Source organism: Phacochoerus africanus, chromosome 2 (genome assembly GCF_016906955.1).
Source record: "Phacochoerus africanus isolate WHEZ1 chromosome 2, ROS_Pafr_v1, whole genome shotgun sequence".
Classification (NCBI taxonomy): Eukaryota; Metazoa; Chordata; class Mammalia; order Artiodactyla; family Suidae; genus Phacochoerus; species Phacochoerus africanus.
The window spans coordinates 184,342,490-184,363,005 of NC_062545.1; the positions used below are offsets into that span (position 1 = coordinate 184,342,490).

Here is a 20,516-nt window from a genome sequence, read left to right on the forward strand (position 1 = left end):
AGCCTGGGAAAAATATGCAGGAAATGACTTCAGCCCTAGAGAGTTTCTAATCCATTATGATTTCCAGGATAAAACATTCACCTGCAACTTTGAAGTCCCCAGAGGGTTTAATCTACTTAAGCTAACGCAAGCAAACAAGCTGCCAGAAGGGGATTATTGCTCTAAACTAATTGTAATTATCATTTTTGGAAGACCATAAGCTTTGCACTCAATTCGTCATAGATGTTTAACTTTCCCTTAACATTTAAAGTTTACTTTCTCACTCTTGGAAAAAAAAAGAATCACCTAATAAGCTTGTAACCAAAATGTATAACCTATGATCCAAAGTTCCAGCTAATTAGTCCAACAACACTTTGCAGCACCTGGCCCCTGGTCCTCTAGACTTCATTTCCCCAAACACCCTTCTCTGTACATGGAACTCTTTCTCTTGTTTCATGCAGCAGTTTTATAATGAGCTGGTTTATGCAGAAATAACCTGTGCGTGTAGAAACAATACCATAGGCACCCTGTCTTTCCTCTTCCTGGAAATACCCATAGCAACTTCTACTTCAACTTCAAAATTCAGCTCAAGTATCCTTTCCCCTAGTAAGTTTTCTGGGCCTTAGCCTGATTTTAGCTGCCCTTCCCCTGGGATTCCCTATCATCCTAGGCACCCCTCTGCCCTAGCACTTGTAAGACAACAGGCAAAAGTGATTTCCACATCTCTCCCACACAGAGGATGCTAAGGTCCTTCAGGTAAAGGACAATACCTGACCTGACTTTACATCCACGTGGCTCAGGGTCTGGCACTTAGATGTTTGGCAGTTAAATGAATGAATGATGTGAGCTAAAGATATGTGGCATGAAAGCTCAGAGAATCAACTATGCCACTTGCAAGTGTTGCCGTTACTGCCTATTTTCTAATTATTTGTGCAGCCAGCTTATTTTTTCGATGGGAGAAGGTGAACTCCACTTCTCTGGTAAGCAAGAAGGCAATCCAGGGAGTCACCTTGGATTATATTCCTTATTCTTCAGAGTCATTTGACTCCTTCTTACTTACTAAGCAAATGTAAGCCAAGATACTCTGGCTATAGAAAAGGGTGTATAAAATCCACTCTCCTTTGGTACCCAAAATTCAAGAAGGGGTGAACTTCAGGATCCCTGGACTTTAAGAGACCTTCCCAGGGAGCCAGAAGTTCCCTGAACAATGCTCAAGAGCAGGAAAGGGCGGGGAAGGAAGTGTCCCCAAAATAAACCTTGAGGGTAGAAACTTAGAGTCATTTTTAGCTGAACTCAAGGCTGAGGTGATAAAGCAGAGAAACAGAGATCTTGGGTCTAAAGAGACGGCAAATGCCAGAACTGCCTCAATCCTGCCTCAAGGGCCATGGCACCCTGCGCAATAGCTATGTATGAACTGCGGGGGACCAGGCAAGAAAAACAAAGCAGAAAAGTCATAACCTACCCCTTCAACCTCCCACTTGCCCTCTTGTGTAGAGCCTATGGCTTGGTTACACTACTTTCCATTGCTTTTTCCCCCTGTAGAGATTGGGAAACCAAATACACAACTTGTTTTGCAGCTCTTTTGCAGGTAGGAGTGGTTATGTGGCCCCGCTCCGGTTTCCCAAGCATGATATGCAAGCATAGGTCTCCCAGGTGACTTCTGATTAAACCTTTGTTTTCCATATACAATGGAGTGAGATGTCTCTGGCACTACTCTCCCTCCTTTTTCCCTGCCTTGAATACTTTGTTAGATGCTTGAGACTCAGCAAGCCATTACATTATGGATGACTAAGCAAAAAACAAACAAACAAACCCGGAACCTAGTGCTACCACGGAGCTCTTGTGTCTGCAGACTTCTTGTCACTTAAGTGAAGTAAAACCCTATATATTTAAACTACTGTCAGATCATCTGTTACATGCAGTTAAGCTTTTTTTTTTTTTTTTAGGGCTGCACCTGCAGCATATGGAGATTCCCAGGCTAGGACTCAAAGTGGAGCTACAACTGCTGGCTTACACCACAGCCACAGCAATAGCCATGCCAGCACTGAGGCATGTCTGCAACCTACACCACAGCTCACGGCAATGCCAGATCCTTAACCCACTGCGCCAGGCCAGGGATCAAACCTGCAACCTCATGTTCCTCGTCAGATTCGTTTCTGCTGTGCCACGATGGGAACTCCAGTTAAGCATTCTTAATCATACTGCCATTCACACCTGCAGTCATATTTATCAGACACTAGTAGCTATACAGAGTGGTGCTGTCATGCACTGCACTCTGGGATGCCAGGGGGGTGTTCTATTCAGCCAAAGGACACTGTAGGTACAAGTATGCTAATTGTTAAAGTTCAGGTTGAGAGAGCACACCCCAATACTAAGCAACTATGGACCACATTAATGATCACATGCTTTGCTACAACATCTACCTCCAGATCTCTGTGGGAACACTAAATGTGAATTTAACCAGAGAGTAGGGAAAAAAGACCTTTAATGTTCCGTATGAAAAGAAAAAATAAGTTGAATAAGAAACATTTTCTGACATAGGCATCTCAAACTTTAAAAATGAGAAGTGAAATATTTAGAAGGTTAAATACAAACCAAATTGTTATCAGTGGTTACCACTTGGTTCTGTAGTTAGAGTAGGAGGGAAGCGAGGGTTGTTTTTTTTTTTAATCATATCTATGTATTCTTTGAATTTTTGTTATAAGAATATTTTACTTTGCTAATATTTTACTTCTTGCTAATAAAAATTCTGGTAAATAAACCCACCTCTAAGAAGGCATTTTATCAAGGGCTTTCTATGCCTTCTCCCATTTAATCCTCAATACTATATGGTAAGCAGAATTTTTACCAATAAAAAAACTAAGATGTAAAGATTGTAAGTAACTTGACATCACCACAGAGCTAGTGATGGGAAGAATAAGGACTCGATTCTTTGGTCCAAATGCAAAGCCTGTTCTCTAACTGTGGTGCAATATTGCCTCTCCCAGGTGGGTCTGGATATGTAGGTATTCTGAATTTTCTTTACCAAGCCTGAGGGTTTCTTTGAATGATAGTTTCATTAGACTATTTTGAAGGAAACTGCCTTCCAATAGCTTCCTCCCCTCTCCCTTTCCCTCAAGTATAGATATCTTTAGAAATAAGAATGATCCTACTGGGAGTTCCCATTGTGGTGCAGCAGAAACAAATCCACCTAGGATCCATGAGGATGCCTGGCCTCGCCCAGTGGGTTCAGGATCTGGCGTTGCCATGAGCTGTAGTGTAGATGGCAGATGTGACTTGGATCTGGCGTGGTTGTGGCTATGGCTGTGGCCAGCAGCTGTAGATCTGATTCAGCCCTTAACCCCTAGCCTGGGAACTTCCACATGCCATAAGTGCGGCCCTGAGAAAGAAAGAAAAAAAAAATACCTTCTTTTAGGGTCTCATTGGGGATTTACTTTCTATTCAGATTTTGTGCTTGTCATCACTTGTCAAGACCATCTAGGGCTGGCGTATCCTTCAAGTTGTCCATCCCAGTAAATTTGGGGAAAAAGTTTATTGTTGTCATTGTTGGGTTTAATGCAGCACTTTATTTCCTCACAATGACTTGTTGCTGGGGCTTAATGTTCTCATGTGACAGTAGAAAACCCAAATCTATTGTCATCTCTTAAAGAATTGAGAATTGTGTGCAAAAACTACGTAAATTAAAAGGATGAATAAATTATTTTATTATCTTTTAATAGTTATTCCCACAATACAGTTTTTCTTTCTACTGTACAGCATGGTGACCCAGTTACACATACATGTATACATTCTATTTTCTCACATTATCAGGCTCCATCATAAGTGACTAGACATAGTTCCCAGAGCTACACAGCAGGAGCTCATTGCTAATCTATTCCAAAGGCAATAGTTTGTATCTCTTAACCCCAAGCTCCCCAAACACCCCACTCCCTCCCCCTCCCCCTTGGCAAGCACAAGTCTATTCTCCAAGTCCATGATTTTCTTTTCTGTGGAAAGGTTCCTTTGTGCCTTATATTAGATTCCAGTTGTAAGTATTTGTCTTTCTCTTTCTAACTTCACTCAGTATGAGGGTCTCTAGTTCCATCCATGTTACTGCAAATGGCATTATTTTGTTCTTTTTTATGGCTGAGTAGTATTCCATTGTGTATGTATACCACATCTTCCTAATGCATTCATCTGTTGATGGACCTTTGGGTTGTTTCCATGTCTTGGCTATTGTGAATAGAACTGCAATGAACACGCAGGTGCATGAGTATTTTTTAAGGAAAGTTTTGTTTGGACATATGCCCATGAGTGGGATTGCTAATTTGACCCCTAGCCTGGGAACTTCCACATGCCTCAGATGCAGCCCTAAAAAGAATAAAAAGGAAACCAGGCACACAGTAAGAATTTCATGACACAAAGAACCAAGTAGCAGGTTATGTGGTTTATCTAACAAGGAAATATATTTAAATGTGAGGAAAATTAATTCTTCAAAGATAGGCTTCATAACTATATAAAGTATCTGCATAATAAGCAGAAAATTCAGACTGCATCTAATGTCAGAGGAAATGAGTGCTTCATTTGATTAAAGTCTGAGTGAAATTTCGCCTACTATAAGTCAGAAGGGCTGTCTGGAATATTTCACAAGACTCCAGATTCTGCATCTATTTTTTTAATAGCTCTTGAGGCCTATGTAAGAACTTGACCCTGGGTTATCCAAATTAAATCTTGGATAAGCCTCCCTAGCATATCTTATTTTTAAAAATATGCATATTTTAAAAGGCTGTGAAATTACAGCTTACAATGATAAAGTGTTACAACACAAATTACCTCTAAGTGGGAGAGATGTTTGAATTCTCTGCTTATTCAGTAATCCAGTTATAGCCCTTTTTAGCATTACTTTCTGTATTGCATATATGCAATTTTCAGTGCAGAAAGAAATATTACGGACAGAAAAGCCTGTATATGTTGTCATCCCACTAAATGAATGTGAAAGAGACTTAGGTTTAATTCCACGTTTTGCCATTAATAAGCTATATGCTTTAGATTTTTATCTAAGGCTCAGACCTGAACACCCAGCTCCTTGAGTCTAGATGTCCTGTCGTCATTGTGTTATTTATTTCTAAATTATAAATTTAGAGAGCATGTTCTGTATGATTTTAGCTCTTTACTAATTATTGAGACTTGCTCTATGGCTCAGCATATGTCAGTTTTTATGCATATTCCATAGTTGCTTGAAAAGAACGTATATTCTGCAGTTGGGTGAAGTTAGATTAAGTTTATTAAATGACAATGTTTAAATTTTTGATAACTTCTCTTTTTCTACTGGTTCTTTTAATTACTTAAGTACCCAGAAATCTAATATGATAGCACATCTGTGAACTTCTATTAACTTTGTTTCATTTAATCTGAAACTGTGTTATTAGATGATTACAGATTTGCAACTGTTATAACTTCCTGGCAAGTTGAACTTTTACCTTCAATAATGCTTTTTGCTTAACGTCTATCTTATCTGACATTAAGGCTATCTTATTAGCTTTCTCTTACCTAGAAATTGAATGGTGTATCTTTTTCTATCCTTTTACCTTTAATCTTTCTGTATATTTTAATATGTAACTCTTGTCAACACTGTATAATTGGGTTTTTTTATCCTAACAGTTTTTTAATTGGAGTATTTAGTCCATTTGTACTTATTCACTGGCATTTCAGTCTAATTTGCTCTTATTTTATGCTACTTACCCTACGTGATCCATTTATTTTCCTTTCTTGCTTTCTTTGGATTATGTTTTATGGCTACACTTTTTTTCTCTCGCAGTGTGAAAGTTTTCTTTTAGTGGATATCCTAAATATTACTAAATGCGTATGTACTGCCTTTTATAAACTCAAATCAGTAACTCTGTCTACTTCCCCGGGAACTTAGGATATATTAACTCTATTGACTCCTTTCCCTACTTATATATCGCTGTATGTGCTGATTCCATCATGTTTGCTCTTTTAAATTCTACATCTGTGACTGTTTTGTACTCTCAGTGCTCAGATTCACCCACATATTTATCACTTTGCTCCTTATGCTCTTTCACTTCTCTCCCCTCCCATCTGACACTTCATTCCTTCCAAGTGAAGTAGATACCCTGAATCTTTTTATTTTTCTTGAAGGTGTCTTTCTTACACCTTTTTTTTCCAAACATACTTCCACTGGATATAAAATTCTGGGTTAGCAGTTCTTCTTTCAGCCTTTTAAAGACACCATGTTCCTGTCCTTGCCTGAGCTGTGGTCTGACTGCCTCGACTTTGGATGCGATCTTTCTCTCTGGCAGTTTTAAGTGTTTCTTTGCCTTTGGTGTTGAGGAGTTTGTGTGTCTAGGGTGGTTATTTTTATTTAATCTGCTTAAGAATTTTTCTTAGAACTGGTTATCTTGCATCATTCTGGAAAATCCTCAGGAACTGTCTCCTTATTTGGCATCCTTTTCCCTATTCTCTCTTTCCTCTTCTTCTGGAACTCCTTTTACATAGATATTAATCTCTCTCACTCCATCTCTCTGGACTTTTAACCTCCTTTCTATGTGTTTCACCTTTTCTCCCTCTGTGGTATATCCTGAATAATTTTTATCATCTATCTTTTAGATACCTCTCTCTTTTCAGCTGTGTCTGATTTGAATTTTTAACCTTATTGTATTTTTAATATCTAAAAGTTCTATTCAAAGGAAGGGTTTTTTGGGGTTTTTTGTTGTTGGTTTTTTTGTTTGCTTGTTTGTTTGGTTTGTTTTATTTTGCCACAGCAACTTGGGATCCAAGCCACATCTGCAACCTACACCACAGCTCACAGCAACGCTGGATCCTTAACCCACTGAGCGAGGCCAGGGATCGAACCCACATCCTCATGGATACTAATTGGGTTTGTTTCTGCTGTGCCACAATGGGAACTCCTAGAACAGTTCTTTTTCAAATCAGCTCTGTTGACTTTTATACTTGTCTATTTCTCACAGATATTTTCAAGCTTGCCATTTATTTTTCCAGTAAATACTTTTAACACATTCATCATAGTTAGGTCTCTGCCTCATAATTCCAGTATCTGCATTATTTCTGAGTTTAGTTCTGTCATTTATTTCACCTCTTAGAATTTTTGACTGAATGCCACACATCTTGTGTATAATACTTGAGACAGATAAATAGTATTTACACCTGGCCATTAGTGTAAGGGACTGAGTGAATCAAGTCAGTCAAAATGGGTTTGGATTTTATTAGTTCTGCCTCTGATGTACTATGGTCTGTATATGCCTCCAGGGATGGGCTGCTGTCACCTTGTACTTGAGTCAGACGTAGGTGCCAGAGGATCTGTTTTCCTGCTCCTCCCTGACTTTCAGCACATTCTGCTTACCTGTGTCACCCCATAATCTTGTGCACCCCAAAGTGGTAAAGTGCACATCTCCCACTGATAGCAGCTCTCTCCTTGGTATTGGTGTAGGATCCTGGACTCAAGAGGTTTTCTACTTCTCCCAGAGGCCAAAGGTTTGCATTTACCCCTTTCCCAGAGGCGGTGGATCTTGGCCTGAGCCCTGGACGCAGGAAGCTTTGCTCTCTTCCCAGCAGTGGATAATGCCTTTTACCCATACAAGAGAAAGTTCTGAGGAAGCAGTCAAGGTTTCACATCTGCAGCCCAGGATCCTGAGATCACCCAGTACCTGCCTGCCTGTGTCACTGAGGGCTGTCTTCTCACCAGGCTCCTGCCCAGGTCGTCCTCATTGGAGAACTGATGGAAGGCTGGTGGAAGGAACTTCCTGATCAGTATGAAAGCTTCCATTTATTCTAAGCTAATACTTTACTCCACCCTTGGCCCTTAAATCTTTAAAATTTTAGCTGATTTCTCTTGGGAGACATTTCCTCCTGAGTCTTTCCTGTTTATGCGTGATTTGCGAAGAGGCACCAACTGCCTTTATTTTGGACTCATAGCCTCCTCTAGAAGAAAGATGCATTTGATTACTGTCTACTATAATAAAGATGTCTCCCTCCAGAGCAAGGGACAGGCATGCTTAATATCCACTATAAAATACTTAGGTTCCTTGACCTCAGGACTTCTCCCCTGTAATGCAGCCCAGGTGTCACTTGGCCCTCTTCTCATTGTGCTATAGGATTGGGCATCAGGAGACCAACACAGATACTGACACTCTTTTTTAAAATTTTTTATTATAGTTGATTCACAATGTTCTGTCAATTTCTGTTGCACAGCAAAGTGGCCCAGCTATACATCCAGATACATTCTTTTTTTTCACATTATCCTCCATCACGTTCCATCACAAGTGACTAGACATAGTTCCATGTGCTATATAGCAGGATCTCATTGCTTATCCACTCCAAATGCAAGAGTTTGCATCTATTAACCCCAACTCCCAGTCCCTCCCAGTCCCTTCCCCTCCCTCTTGGTAACAAGTCCATTCTCCATGCCCATGAGTTTGTTTCTTTTCTGTAGATAGGTTCATTTGTGCTATATATTAGATTCCAGATATGTGTTATCATACGGTATTTGTCTTTCTCTTTCTGACTTACTTCACTCAGGATGAGAGTCTCTAGTTCCATCCATGTTGCTGCAAATGGCATTATTTTGTTCTCCTTTATGGCTGAGTAGTATTCCATTGTGTATATGTACCACATCTTCTTAATACATTCATCTGTTGTTGGACATTTAGGTTGTTTCCATGTCTTGGCTATTGTGAATAGTGCTGCAGTGAACATAGGGGGTGCATGTATATTTTTCAGTGAAAGTTTTGTATGGATATATGCCCAGGAGTGGGATTGCTGGGTCAAATGGCAGTTCTATATTTAGTTTCCTGAGGTACCTCCATAGTGTTTTCCATAGTGGTTGTACCAATTAACATTCCCACCAAGAGTATAGGAGGGTTCCCTCTCCACACCTTCTCCAGGATTTATTTGTTGGCTTATTAATTATAGCCATTCTGACAGGTGTGAGGTGGTACCTCATACCTTGACACTCTTATTGATACTATTAAGGTAAATAATCAAGTTCCTTGTCTCTGATATAATAAGCTATGGCAAACTAACTTATAACTTGCAGATAGGGTAAAATCTTAGACCTTTCCAAATTTCTTCCCTCTGATGCTGTGTTTAGCAGCATCCCTGGCCTCTGCTAACCTATAACACCCCTAGTAATGACAATCAAAAATGTCCCTTGTCATTGCCAAATGTCCCCTGGTGGGCAAAACTGTTTCCTGATTAAGAAACACTGGTTTTAACATCATGGCAACAACAAAACAAATGTAACTGCCAGCTCCATGATTCCACTACGGCATCAAATGTGATTTGACTAGAGTTGTATTTATCTTTTAGCTTAAATATATTGTGGTTAGAAGTAAGTTAATTATACCAGTTACTGTTTAAGAGCTGAGCTAACACCACTGACACCAGCCACATGTGGCTACTCAGCACCTAAAGTGTGGCTCCTTTGGAATGAGATGTGGAATAAATATAAAATGTGCACTGGATTTTGAAGACTTGATATAAAAAAAGAATGTAAAATAACTCATAATTTCTACGTTAACGTAACTATTTTGACTATACCTACTGGGTGAATTTTTTATTGGACAGCACAGGTCTACAAACTTTAAATGATTTAGTATTGCTTTTTTCCCATTTTTTTAAAGTTGTATTGATGTATAGTTGATTCATAAGATTGTGATAATTTCTGCTGTCAAAGTGATTCAGTTATACATATACACACATCCATTCTCTTTCAGATTCTTTTCCCATATGGACCATCATAGAATACTGGGTAGAGCTCCTTGAGCTATACAGCAGGTCCCCACTGGCCAATCATTCCATATACACAGTGTGGATATGACAAGCCCAAACCCTCCGTCTTCCCCCCACAACCGCCTGTCCCCTTTGGTAACCATAAGTTGTTCAAAGTCTATGAGTCAGTCTGTTCACAAATAAGTTCATTTGTATTCTTTTTTAAGATTCTACACATAAGTAATATGATGTTTGTCTTTCACTAACTTCACTTAGTATGATAATCTCTAAGTCCATCCATGTTGCTGCAAATGGCTTATTTCATTCTTTTTTCCTAATATTCCATTGTATATATGTACTACATGTTTAGCCATTCCTCTCTCAATGGACATTTAGGTTGCTTCCATGTCTTGGCTATTGTAAATAGTGATGCAATGAACACTGGGATGCATATATCTTTTCAAATTATGGTTTTCTCCAGAAAGACGCCCAGGAGTAGGATTGCTGGATCATATGATAGTTCTATTTTCAGTTTCTTGGGGAACCGCTATACTGTTTTCCATAGTGGTTGCACCAGTTTACATTCCCACCAACAGTGTAAGAGGGTTCTCTTTTCTCTGCACCCTCTCCAGCATTGATTGTTTGTAGACTTTTTGATGATGGCCATTCTGGCTGATGTAAGGTTACTTTTTAATGAAATAAATTCTTAAGTCTATAAAATAAGCCAAAAAGGCTCTGGAAAGTGTTCCACAGCCCTATAAAACTAGCTCATTTTTGAGCATCATAATTCTTTATTGTCATGCCTGAATGGTTTCTTTGCTTCTTCAAACCAGTTACTTCTATCCCAGTGTTTCATTCTCAATATTCCAGTTGATTCTTTTCTGATTGCTGACTGATCTTCAGGCTGTTCTTTATAATTTTCCTGCACATCAGTTTCTTTTATACACTCAGAAACTTTCCTAGTACGATGTTGAGATGCTGCAGCATCTATCATACTTAGAAAATCATAAGCAGGCAGAGGAGGTTTCCATTCCTGAGCTGGTAAAATTGCTGGAAGGAAGATAGAATCAAAGGTTAAAGATTAACAGATTAAAAAATACCACCATATGAATTTACTAGAAAATGTATATTTTGAAATTTGTAGGCGTGATGACCTTACCATTTTTCCTTATCTAAGCAAGCTATATTATCATCATTGTTTAGAAAACTAGACATTTTCTTCTTCTTTTTTTCTTTCTTTTTACAGCTGCACCTGTGGCATATAGAAGTTCCTAGGCTAGGTGTCAAATTGGAGCTGCAGCTGCTGACCTACACCACAGCCACAGCAACACCAGACCTAACCGCATCTACAACCTCCATCAAAGCTTGTGGCAATGCTGGATCCTTAACCCACTGAGTATGCCAGGAATCAAACCTGCATCCTTATGGATACTATGTTGGGTTCTTAACCCACTGAGCCACAACAGGTACTCCCCATTTTTGTATTTTATATTACATTTACAAGCTATTATATTTTATTTTTATTTATTTATTTATTTTGTTGTTGTTGTTGTTGTTGTTGCTATTTCTTGGGCCGCTCCCGCGGCATATGGAGGTTCCCAGGCTAGGGGTTGAATCGGAGCTGTAGCCACCGGCCTATGCCAGAGCCACAGCAATGCGGGATCCGAGCCGCGTCTGCAACCTACACCACAGCTCACAGCAACGCCGGATCGCCAACCCACTGAGCAAGGGCAGGGACCGAACCCGCAACCTCATGGTTCCTAGTCGGATTCGTTAACCACTGCGCCACGACGGGAACTCCTACAAGCTATTATATTTTAAATAAAGATAAGCATTAATAGGCAAAAAGAAAGGTCCATAATCTCACTGCCTGTTAACCCTTGTTGAGGTTTTAAAAAATATCAATATATGCAATGAGATTACACACTGACAGGTACAAGTTAAAATGAAGAACTCTCTTATATCCCTCCCTAGCCCTGTATTTATCCCAAAGAACTGTAACTATAAATCATTCCAGAAAAAAATTTTTAGAACATATATATTATCATTTAGAAGAGTATTTCCTTACATTTTAAAGAATTTTCTGTTTTGGAAGATTCAGTTAACAACCTTTGCATGTACATTATTTTTTTTCTTTTTTGGCTGTCCTGTGAAACATGGAGTTCCTGGGCCAGAGATCTGATCTGAGCCACAGTTGCAACTTACAGCACAACTGAGACAATGCCAGATCCTTTAACTCACTGTGCCAGGCCAGGGATCTGTGCAGAGACACCGCCAATCCTGTTGTGCCACAGCAGGAACTCCACATACTTTTTTAAAAAAAGTATGTCTTATACTAATAATTATAGACAAGGAATCATTAAAAACCACTATGAAATCAACTATACTATAAACAAACAATGATTGAATAACTTTTTAGAAGGGCTTCATGGCAGCGAATCTTGACATTATTTTTAAACACTGGTCATTGGGGAGTTCCCTGGTGGCCTAATAGTTAGGATTTGGCACTTTCACTGCTGTGGCCCAGGTTCAATCCCTGGCCTGGGAGGTGAAATCCCACATCAAACCACTGCATACTGCGGTCAAAAAAAAAAAAAAAGTCATTAAATAAGAAAACTGATTTAAGCTGGTAACATATACATATGAGATGAATTAACTAGCTTTTCTCCATTTAGTAGACAGATTTTACACAATTTCAGAATTTAGCTGCCTATTTAAAAATACTATTTGAGAAATAAACTAAGTAGATGTGCAAAGTAAACATTTAAAAAATAAATTCCAGTGAAAGAATCTATACATTGTTACATGAAAAGAAAGTAGTACTCATAAAATAAAAACTCGAGCGTCTTTCAAAAAATCAAAAGAAAAGCTTAGAATATTCATATAAACTCTTAATTTCCTAGAGTGGATTAAAGAACAAACAAATATACTTGTATATCTATAATTACTGACATATGGATTTCTTCTCTCAGATTCAATTATATGAAATCCATGGAACATGAGCAGGGTATTAAATTTAGGCTACCCCAGTAACTGATGTTTCCAATTACAGCATTACCAGGTGAACAGACTCAAAAGTGACAAACTGATAAAAATACAGTTTCTTGTAGGTAAGAAGTAACAATAACTGTCGTTTGCAATATGCAGATATTAAGTATCTTAAGAAAAGTCCAATTTAAAGCAATATGCAGATATTAAGTGTCTTTAAGAAAAGCCCAATATTTATTTATTGGGTTTTTTTTTTTTTGTCTTTTTGCCATTTTCTTGGGCCGCTCCCGCAGCATAGGGAGGTTCCCAGGCTAGGGGTCGAATCGGAGCTGTAGCCACCGGCCTACGCCAGAGCCACAGCAACGCGGGATCCGAGCCGAGTCTGCAACCTACACCACAGCTCACAGCAACGCCGGATCCTTAACCCACAAACCTGCAACCTCATGGTTCCTAGTTGGATTCCTTAACCACTGAGCCATGACGGGAACTCCCAGTATTTATTTTTTAAGGTAAACACTGCAGCCTAGTGGTCTAAGACAGTGACAACATTCCTGAAACTGGACATCCTAACCTGCTAATTATTTGCTGAGGGAACTCTACAAAGATCTTAATGTTTTCAATTGCAAATAAAACTGTATTCTCATCACATATGGGCAATAAAGACATTATCAAATCAGTAATGATTCTAATAATAATGGCTAACATTTATTGTGGCTTTACTATGAATCAGGCATGACTTAACTGAATTCTTAAAACCCCAGGACGTGTAAATACAGTTATTATCCCAATTTTATAGATGAGAAGATCAAGGCCTAGAAAGATCAGAGGGCTTCACCAAGGTGTAAATCTCAAACAGGAATAGCCAGTGGTCACAATTTCATAGAAATTAAGATGTTCAGCAAGTAAGGTGAGGCAGACACCTGTGGTACCACATTACAGATGCAGGCTATTCCAAGTGTAGCTGCAACATCCCTATCTCAGATCTGTCTCCCAAAATGTGGTGAGAGCAGGTTCTGCCAGCCCAGAAGACAGGACCTGATACAGAAAAGCCTTGCTTGGTTTGCCTCTTCCCTGCTGCAAAGCCTGCAGGAATAACTTAAGAACAGTAGCAGTGATAACGAAGAAATAATGGAAACCAAAGTATTAACATAATTGCCAGAGAAAATACACCAGTCTCTCAGGAAACTCAGAAGAGTAATTCTGATACATTCCTCTTGGTAATGGTTTGAGTTGAGGCATCAAAGCCCCCAAGGATGCTCCCTGTAGGAAAGGATCTTTACCTGGATAATAATAATATTTTAGGTTTTATACTTTAAAATGTATGCTTTTGCATCCTTCATTTTATTTGATTTTTAAAATAGCTGTGATACAGTCAGAGTAGGAACTATTAATCTCCTTTAAAGTTGTAAAGGTGGAAGAAGAACTTCCCTGAAACCACACAGTTAGTAATCAAGGTTTCATTGTCTTTGAATATCACACCACTTTTTTTTTTTTTAAGCAATTCAATTGGAGAGGTATGCTGGCTCGACGTATACAGATTATATATAGAGACATATATAGATATATGTCTAGATATATGTCTATCTGTGTGTATAATTATATAGACATATATAATTATATAAAGACATATATAATTACATAAAGACATATAATTTTATCTGACCTGGAGTCCACAAGGCCTCTTTGTCACAGCAGCTGCAAAATGACAACATTCAGCTGCTTCTATAAAATAGCAATGCAGACAAAGAAAGCAGACTGTCTGAAGAGTTCAAGAGCTACAGTGGAAAGGACCTCTATGCTGTGTGCCTAGAATGAAGAAGCCAGAGACAAATGACAGCAACTACAGAAAGGCTTCTTTCAGACTAAGACAGACAAAATAGCCAATTTAATTAAATTTTTACATTTCCTAGGAAAATATTAAATTATCTCTGATAATTAAGACTTAAAAATACCATCTAAAAGGACCCAAAATAAGAGTTCCAGTTGTGGCTCCGCAGGTTAAGGACCTGACCTTCTCTCTGAGGATGCAAGTTTGATCTCTGGCCTTGCTCAGCAGATTAAGAACCTGGCACTGCCGTAAGCTGTGACATAGGCTACAATTGTGGCTTGGATCCACTGTTGCCATGACAGTGGTGTAGGCCACAGCTGCAACTCTGATTCAAGCCCTAGCCAGGGAACTTTGCTATGCCACAGGTGTGGCCATAAAAAAATAAATAAATAAAAATAAATAAAAGGACTCAGAACAGCCAAAATAATCCTGGACATGAAGAACAAAATTGGAGAAATCAAATTTCCCAATTTAAAACCTATTACAAAGCTGCTGCATTCAAGTCAGTGGGGTAACTGCTGTATTTGATAGACAAACATGTACATGAATGGTCACAGCAACATTACTCATGCTAGCCAAAAAGTGGAGACAACACAAATGTCCATCAACTGGTCAATGGACAAACAAAATGGGGCAAATCCATCCAATGGAGTATTTATTCATCCATAAAAAGGAATGAACTACTGATTGATGCTGTAACATGGAGGATCCTTGAAAACTCATGCTAAGTGAAAGAAGTCAGGCACAAAAGGCCACATGTTGTATGATTCCATTTATATGAAATGTCCAGATTAAGCAAATCCATAAAGACAGAGATAAATTAGTGGTTGTGAAGGAATGAAGAGAGAAGGGAATGGGGAATGACTGCCAGTGGGTCATCTGGGGATGATGAAAACGTTCTAAAATTCAGCAGTAGGAAGAATGGCTCCACAGCTTTGTGAATTTACCAAAAAATACTGAATCATACACGTTAAAAGGGTGTCTTTTATAGTATATGAATTATATTTCAGTACACAAATACCATCTATAGACTATTTAAACATAATAATTTAGCTAAAACTGCCTAACTTAACAGAAATGAAGTAGAAAGACCTTCTGGGAAGATCAGGTGTACAGTAATGATTGGCACTGAGGACAAATTCAAGAATCTGATCAAATACACACAAATATACATAATGATGGAGTCATACAATGCATGCTGGCTGAAAGTATAACACTGATGTGGAGTTTATACACTGTTTATACACCAGTGGAGTTTATACATACATATTCACACATACAACACACATTTCAGAACTCTGTCATGAACAATGTCAAATGTAATTAGAATACAGTTCATCTGGTTTCCAATAACAAAATCCTTAGAAGTACCTTAAGAAACTTTTCATTACATCAAATTTCACACCATTTCCTCAACAGACTAATGATCTAGGTTATTATACCTTAACTTATTTAAGTTATAGCAACAGGCTTGTTGTCATAATTATATACAAATTAACATACACATCTATACAATAAGTATAAATGCACAGAAGCTTTAGAAAAATAAGGACTATGGCAGGTCATAAGCCAGCATCATAAATTCCAGGCCAAGATCTATTGTGGTTCCAAAGTCTGGCTCTGGAGTACAGTAGAGCCATGCAGAAATCCAAGTTTCCACATTTACTGGTTAATTATATGACTTTGAACTAGTTACTTAACCCTTCTACAGGTAATCATACTTCCTATGACTCTCGTGAGAATAAGTGAGATAATCCATGTGAATCATTCAGGAAATGATAGCTATTATTAAATTTAATACAATGACAGTTATTTTCTGTGGATAACAACACCTACCATAGAGGAGACTGTCCTGTGAACAATGGATGCTATTAGTATCTGAATATTTAGAATACTTACAAATATTACAATTCAACTCCCTCTAGCATTTATTAGCTATAGTTCAAGTTTTTAAATCCTTGAAACAAAATACAGAATTATGTGCACTAAAATAGGAAACTTACTGATATGACTTTCTTGCCCTGCTTCTAATTTTTTCAGCCACAATAAAAGGTTCTCTTCAGTTATAGCCTGGTCTGAAGGAAATGCAAATACTTGGCCTCCTGAATGCAGATTCACCACAACAAGAAGAGGCAGAGGGGGTAGAACATGAAAATACGCCTGTAAGACTCCTCTTCCCACAGGAGTATTATTCCTGTAAAAAGGAATAGTTGAACATGGTAGTGAATATTTCTTTCTATAACAAAATGAGAACCATAGTTTATAAATCATTAACTTTTAAATACAGTATCATGCTAGTCAGTTTATGGAAAGATATCCTAAAAATCAAGAGGTTATAGTATAACTATGTTATTAGTAATCAGAGTCTTAAAAAGTTTCTTTTAACATGGAGTTCTTACTGCATTTCTCTTAGGAGAAAAAAAGGCAGCCAACGAGAGTTTTTTTGTTTTTATATGTGATTTTTATTTTTTCCATTATAGTTGATTTACAGTGTTTTTTTTTCCAATGAGAATTTTAATGAAGAACAGACGTAGTCCAAAGGCTCGTCGATTTTGTCTTGATAGAAAATCAAAAGGTTACTTCCAAAGTTTAGTCAAAACCTGATCACATGTCAGCTCAAAAATTAAAAAGCTACAAACTTTAAAATAACAAGATACTTATAATAAATACTCCTTTTCCAATAAAACCAAACATCTTTCCTCAGGATTAATTTCAAATTAAAACAATTTTATAAGTATGTTCATACAAGGAAACCATAAGTTTAAGACACCTAGTTTTCCTAATGTAGCACATTCCACATTATGGAAAATACTATTTAACTCTGAGATAGCAACAAGGATAACTACCTGGGAAAATTTTATCTCAAGTAGTATGTTGTACTGCTAGTGAACTCTTCATGCAAAAATGTGCACTGCCCCATTTTTGTAATTTTTCAAATGAGTTAAAAATAACATGTCTTTTATCTGATGACTTTGAGCAATGGATAGTATGTGTGTATAAACTGTCTTTAGAGACATTAAATGTAGTAACACAAGCCACGCATCTAGGAATTACACCAGGAAATGTTGGTAAACACACTAATAACCTTCTGGAATGTTTCAGGCTGAATTTTTAAAATACAGAAACACAGAGAATGGAACTAAAGAAAAATGCCAAAATGTCACAATGTTTATTTTTCTGTATTGCCAAATTTTCCTCAATGCTCACCCATTGCTTAATAAACAAATGGGATTACATCAAACTAAAGACATTCTGTGTGGTAAAAATCAACAAAATGAAAGGGCAACCTTCAGAATGGGAGAAAAATATTTGCAAATCATTTATCTGATAAGGGGTTAATATCCAAAATAACTAAAGAACTCAATCACAAAATAACAAACAATTTAATTTAAAGATGGACAGATCTGAATAGACATTTTTGCAAGGAAAACATAAAATGACCAAAAGATACATGAAAATATGTTTAACATCACTAATCATCATGGAGATGCAAATCAAAACCATAATGAGATATCACCTCACACCTGTCAGAATGGCTATTATCAAAAAGACCACAAGTAACAAGCCCTGGCAAAGATGTGGAGAAAAGGAAACCTTTACACACTGCTGGTAGGAATATAAATCAGGGCAGCCACTATAGAAAACAGTATGGGAGTTACTCAAAAAAATGAAAGAGAGAACTACCAAGAATCCCACTTTTAGGTATGTATCCAAAAAAAAAAATGAAAGAGAGAACTACCAAGAATCCCACTTTTAGGTATGTATCCAAAAAAAAAATGAAAGAGAGAACTACCAAGAATCCCACTTTTAGGTATGTATCCAAAGAAAATGAAAACAAAATATTAAAGCGATATCTTCATGTTCACTGCAGCATTATTCATAATAGCCTAGATATGGAAATAATTTAGGAGTCAATAGATAAATGGATAAAAAACACATGGTATACTTATGCAATGGAATATTTTTTAGCCATGAAAAAGGAAATCCTACCATTTGCTACAATACGGAGGAAACTTGAGAGTGTTACACCAAGTGAAATAAGCCAGACAAATACTACATAGTAGTAGTATATGTGTGGAATCTTTATTTAAAAAGTCAACTCATAAAAATGGAGTGGAAAAGTTGCCAGGGACTACAGGGTGAGGGAAAAAAAAAAACCTAATAAAATAAAACAGACTTCTCAGCTGCAAAATTAATATAAGATTTAATGTGTAACATGGTGACTATAGTTGATAATACTGTACTATATCACTGAAATTTGCTGAGTAGAATTTAAATGTTCTCACCCCCAAATTTATATATATATAATAAATATGTGAGGTGACAGATATATTAATGGCATGGATAATTTTTCCATGTACAGTTATTATAAATTTATAATATACATTTATCAAATCATCACAATGTGTATTTTAAATATCTTACAATATTGTCAATTATACTTTAATAAAGCTGAAAAAAACAGTATCATGTAGCAAAAAAAAATATTTATTATAAAACAGAATTCAATCTAAGACATGGTCATCTTAGACCATCTGAAGGAGTTTAGTAACTAAAATATCATGGTGACATATACATTGGTTCCATAATATTAACTGCAAAGGTAAAGTTATAGAGCTTCATTTTCTAATGAAAATTCAATAATAATTATACTTTACATTTTACGTATTAAAAATATACTTACAGATTCAACCAGCAAGGGGTAAGTGAATCCAAGTGTTTTTCTTTTACCAGCATCAATATTACTTTTTTATGCTGAGGATCTATGCTGCCATCACTGAATAAGATGAGTAATGGTTTCTGAAGTCTTAAATAAGTGGGAAGATTTTCCACAGTGATTTCTGGCTGTTTGAAAACAAAAAAAAAAAAACCCACGCAAATAGGGAATTATAATGCATAAAATAGAAAATGTTCAAATCACTTTTGTAATTTTAGTTTATAAAATGTACTTCAAACATTTTCATTTAAGTGGAGATTTTGCTATATTGATTAAAAACAAAGAATATCAAGAGTTTTTTCTTAAATTTAAGCCTCCCTTGCCTTAATGAGTTCATTATCTTCAAATTGAAACTATTAAAAGAATTTGAAAATAAATTAAAGGAGCTCCCTATTTTATAATGATATAGGACTTCTAATAATTTCTTATGCTAAAATCTGGACCAGAGTAACCAACATATACATGACAAAAACTCTTGTTATATTTTTCCTCTAATATAAAATTTTTGAAAAAAAATAAGTGCTGAGCTTTAAAGACACACTCATTTAGTGTCCCCTTGCAGCTCATCAGGTTAAGGATCCAGCATTGCCACTGCTATGGCTCTGGTTATTGCAGTGGCGTAGGTTCGATCCCTGACCTGGGAACTTATGCATGCCACAGGGGTGGCCAAAAAAAAAGGATAATAATCTTTTAACATCTATGATTACTTAAAAATTAATAAAATCTTACTTTGTTTCAAAATTAAGAATTTTTAGCATAATTAAAAATAACCAAATAATATGCTAACAAATTTTACGTCTCATATCTTTTGGGTTTAAAAAAAAATTACTAAGTAGTAAGAAATCTTGCCCTTTTACTCTTTTTACTAATAAAAAGAGGAGTTCCCACTGCAGCGCAGCAGAAATGAATCTGATTAGGAACCATGAGGTTATCGGTTCGATCCCTGGCCTCGCTCAGTGGGTTAAGGATCCAGCGTTGCTGTGAGCTGTGGTGTAGGTCGCAGACACAGCTTGGATCTGGCATTGCTGTGGCTCTGGCGTAGGCCAGCAGCTGTAGCTCCAATTTAGACCCCTAGCCTAGGAACCTCCATGTGTCATGGGTACGGCCCTAAAAAGACAAAAAGATGAATAATAATAAGAGAGCAACCATTTTTTATGTATTTGTAGAAGATGAGTTTGTCTAGGCTGTTATTAACAAGAATTGAAAAGAGTAACAAAGTTAACATTTAAGATTAAAAATAGCAGTGACTTAGAATATTAAAGGCTTTTACCATTTTCC

General features: G+C 37.1%; 1 protein-coding gene across 2 annotated transcripts in view; it reads right to left on the reverse strand.

Moving 5' to 3' along the window:
• Nucleotides 1-10,375: 10,375 nt before the first annotated feature.
• TXNDC16 (thioredoxin domain containing 16) overlaps nucleotides 10,376-20,516 on the reverse strand; it is a 102,448-nt gene continuing 92,307 nt past the window's right edge. For both annotated transcript variants that reach the window (XM_047767339.1, XM_047767340.1), the window contains exons 19-21: nucleotides 19,206-19,366; nucleotides 16,525-16,715; nucleotides 10,376-10,755 (exon numbers count right to left, since the gene is read on the reverse strand). In XM_047767339.1, the coding sequence (XP_047623295.1) occupies nucleotides 10,487-10,755; nucleotides 16,525-16,715; nucleotides 19,206-19,366 (621 nt within the window). In that variant the 3' untranslated portion in view covers nucleotides 10,376-10,486. The remainder of the gene's footprint in view (nucleotides 10,756-16,524; nucleotides 16,716-19,205; nucleotides 19,367-20,516) is intronic.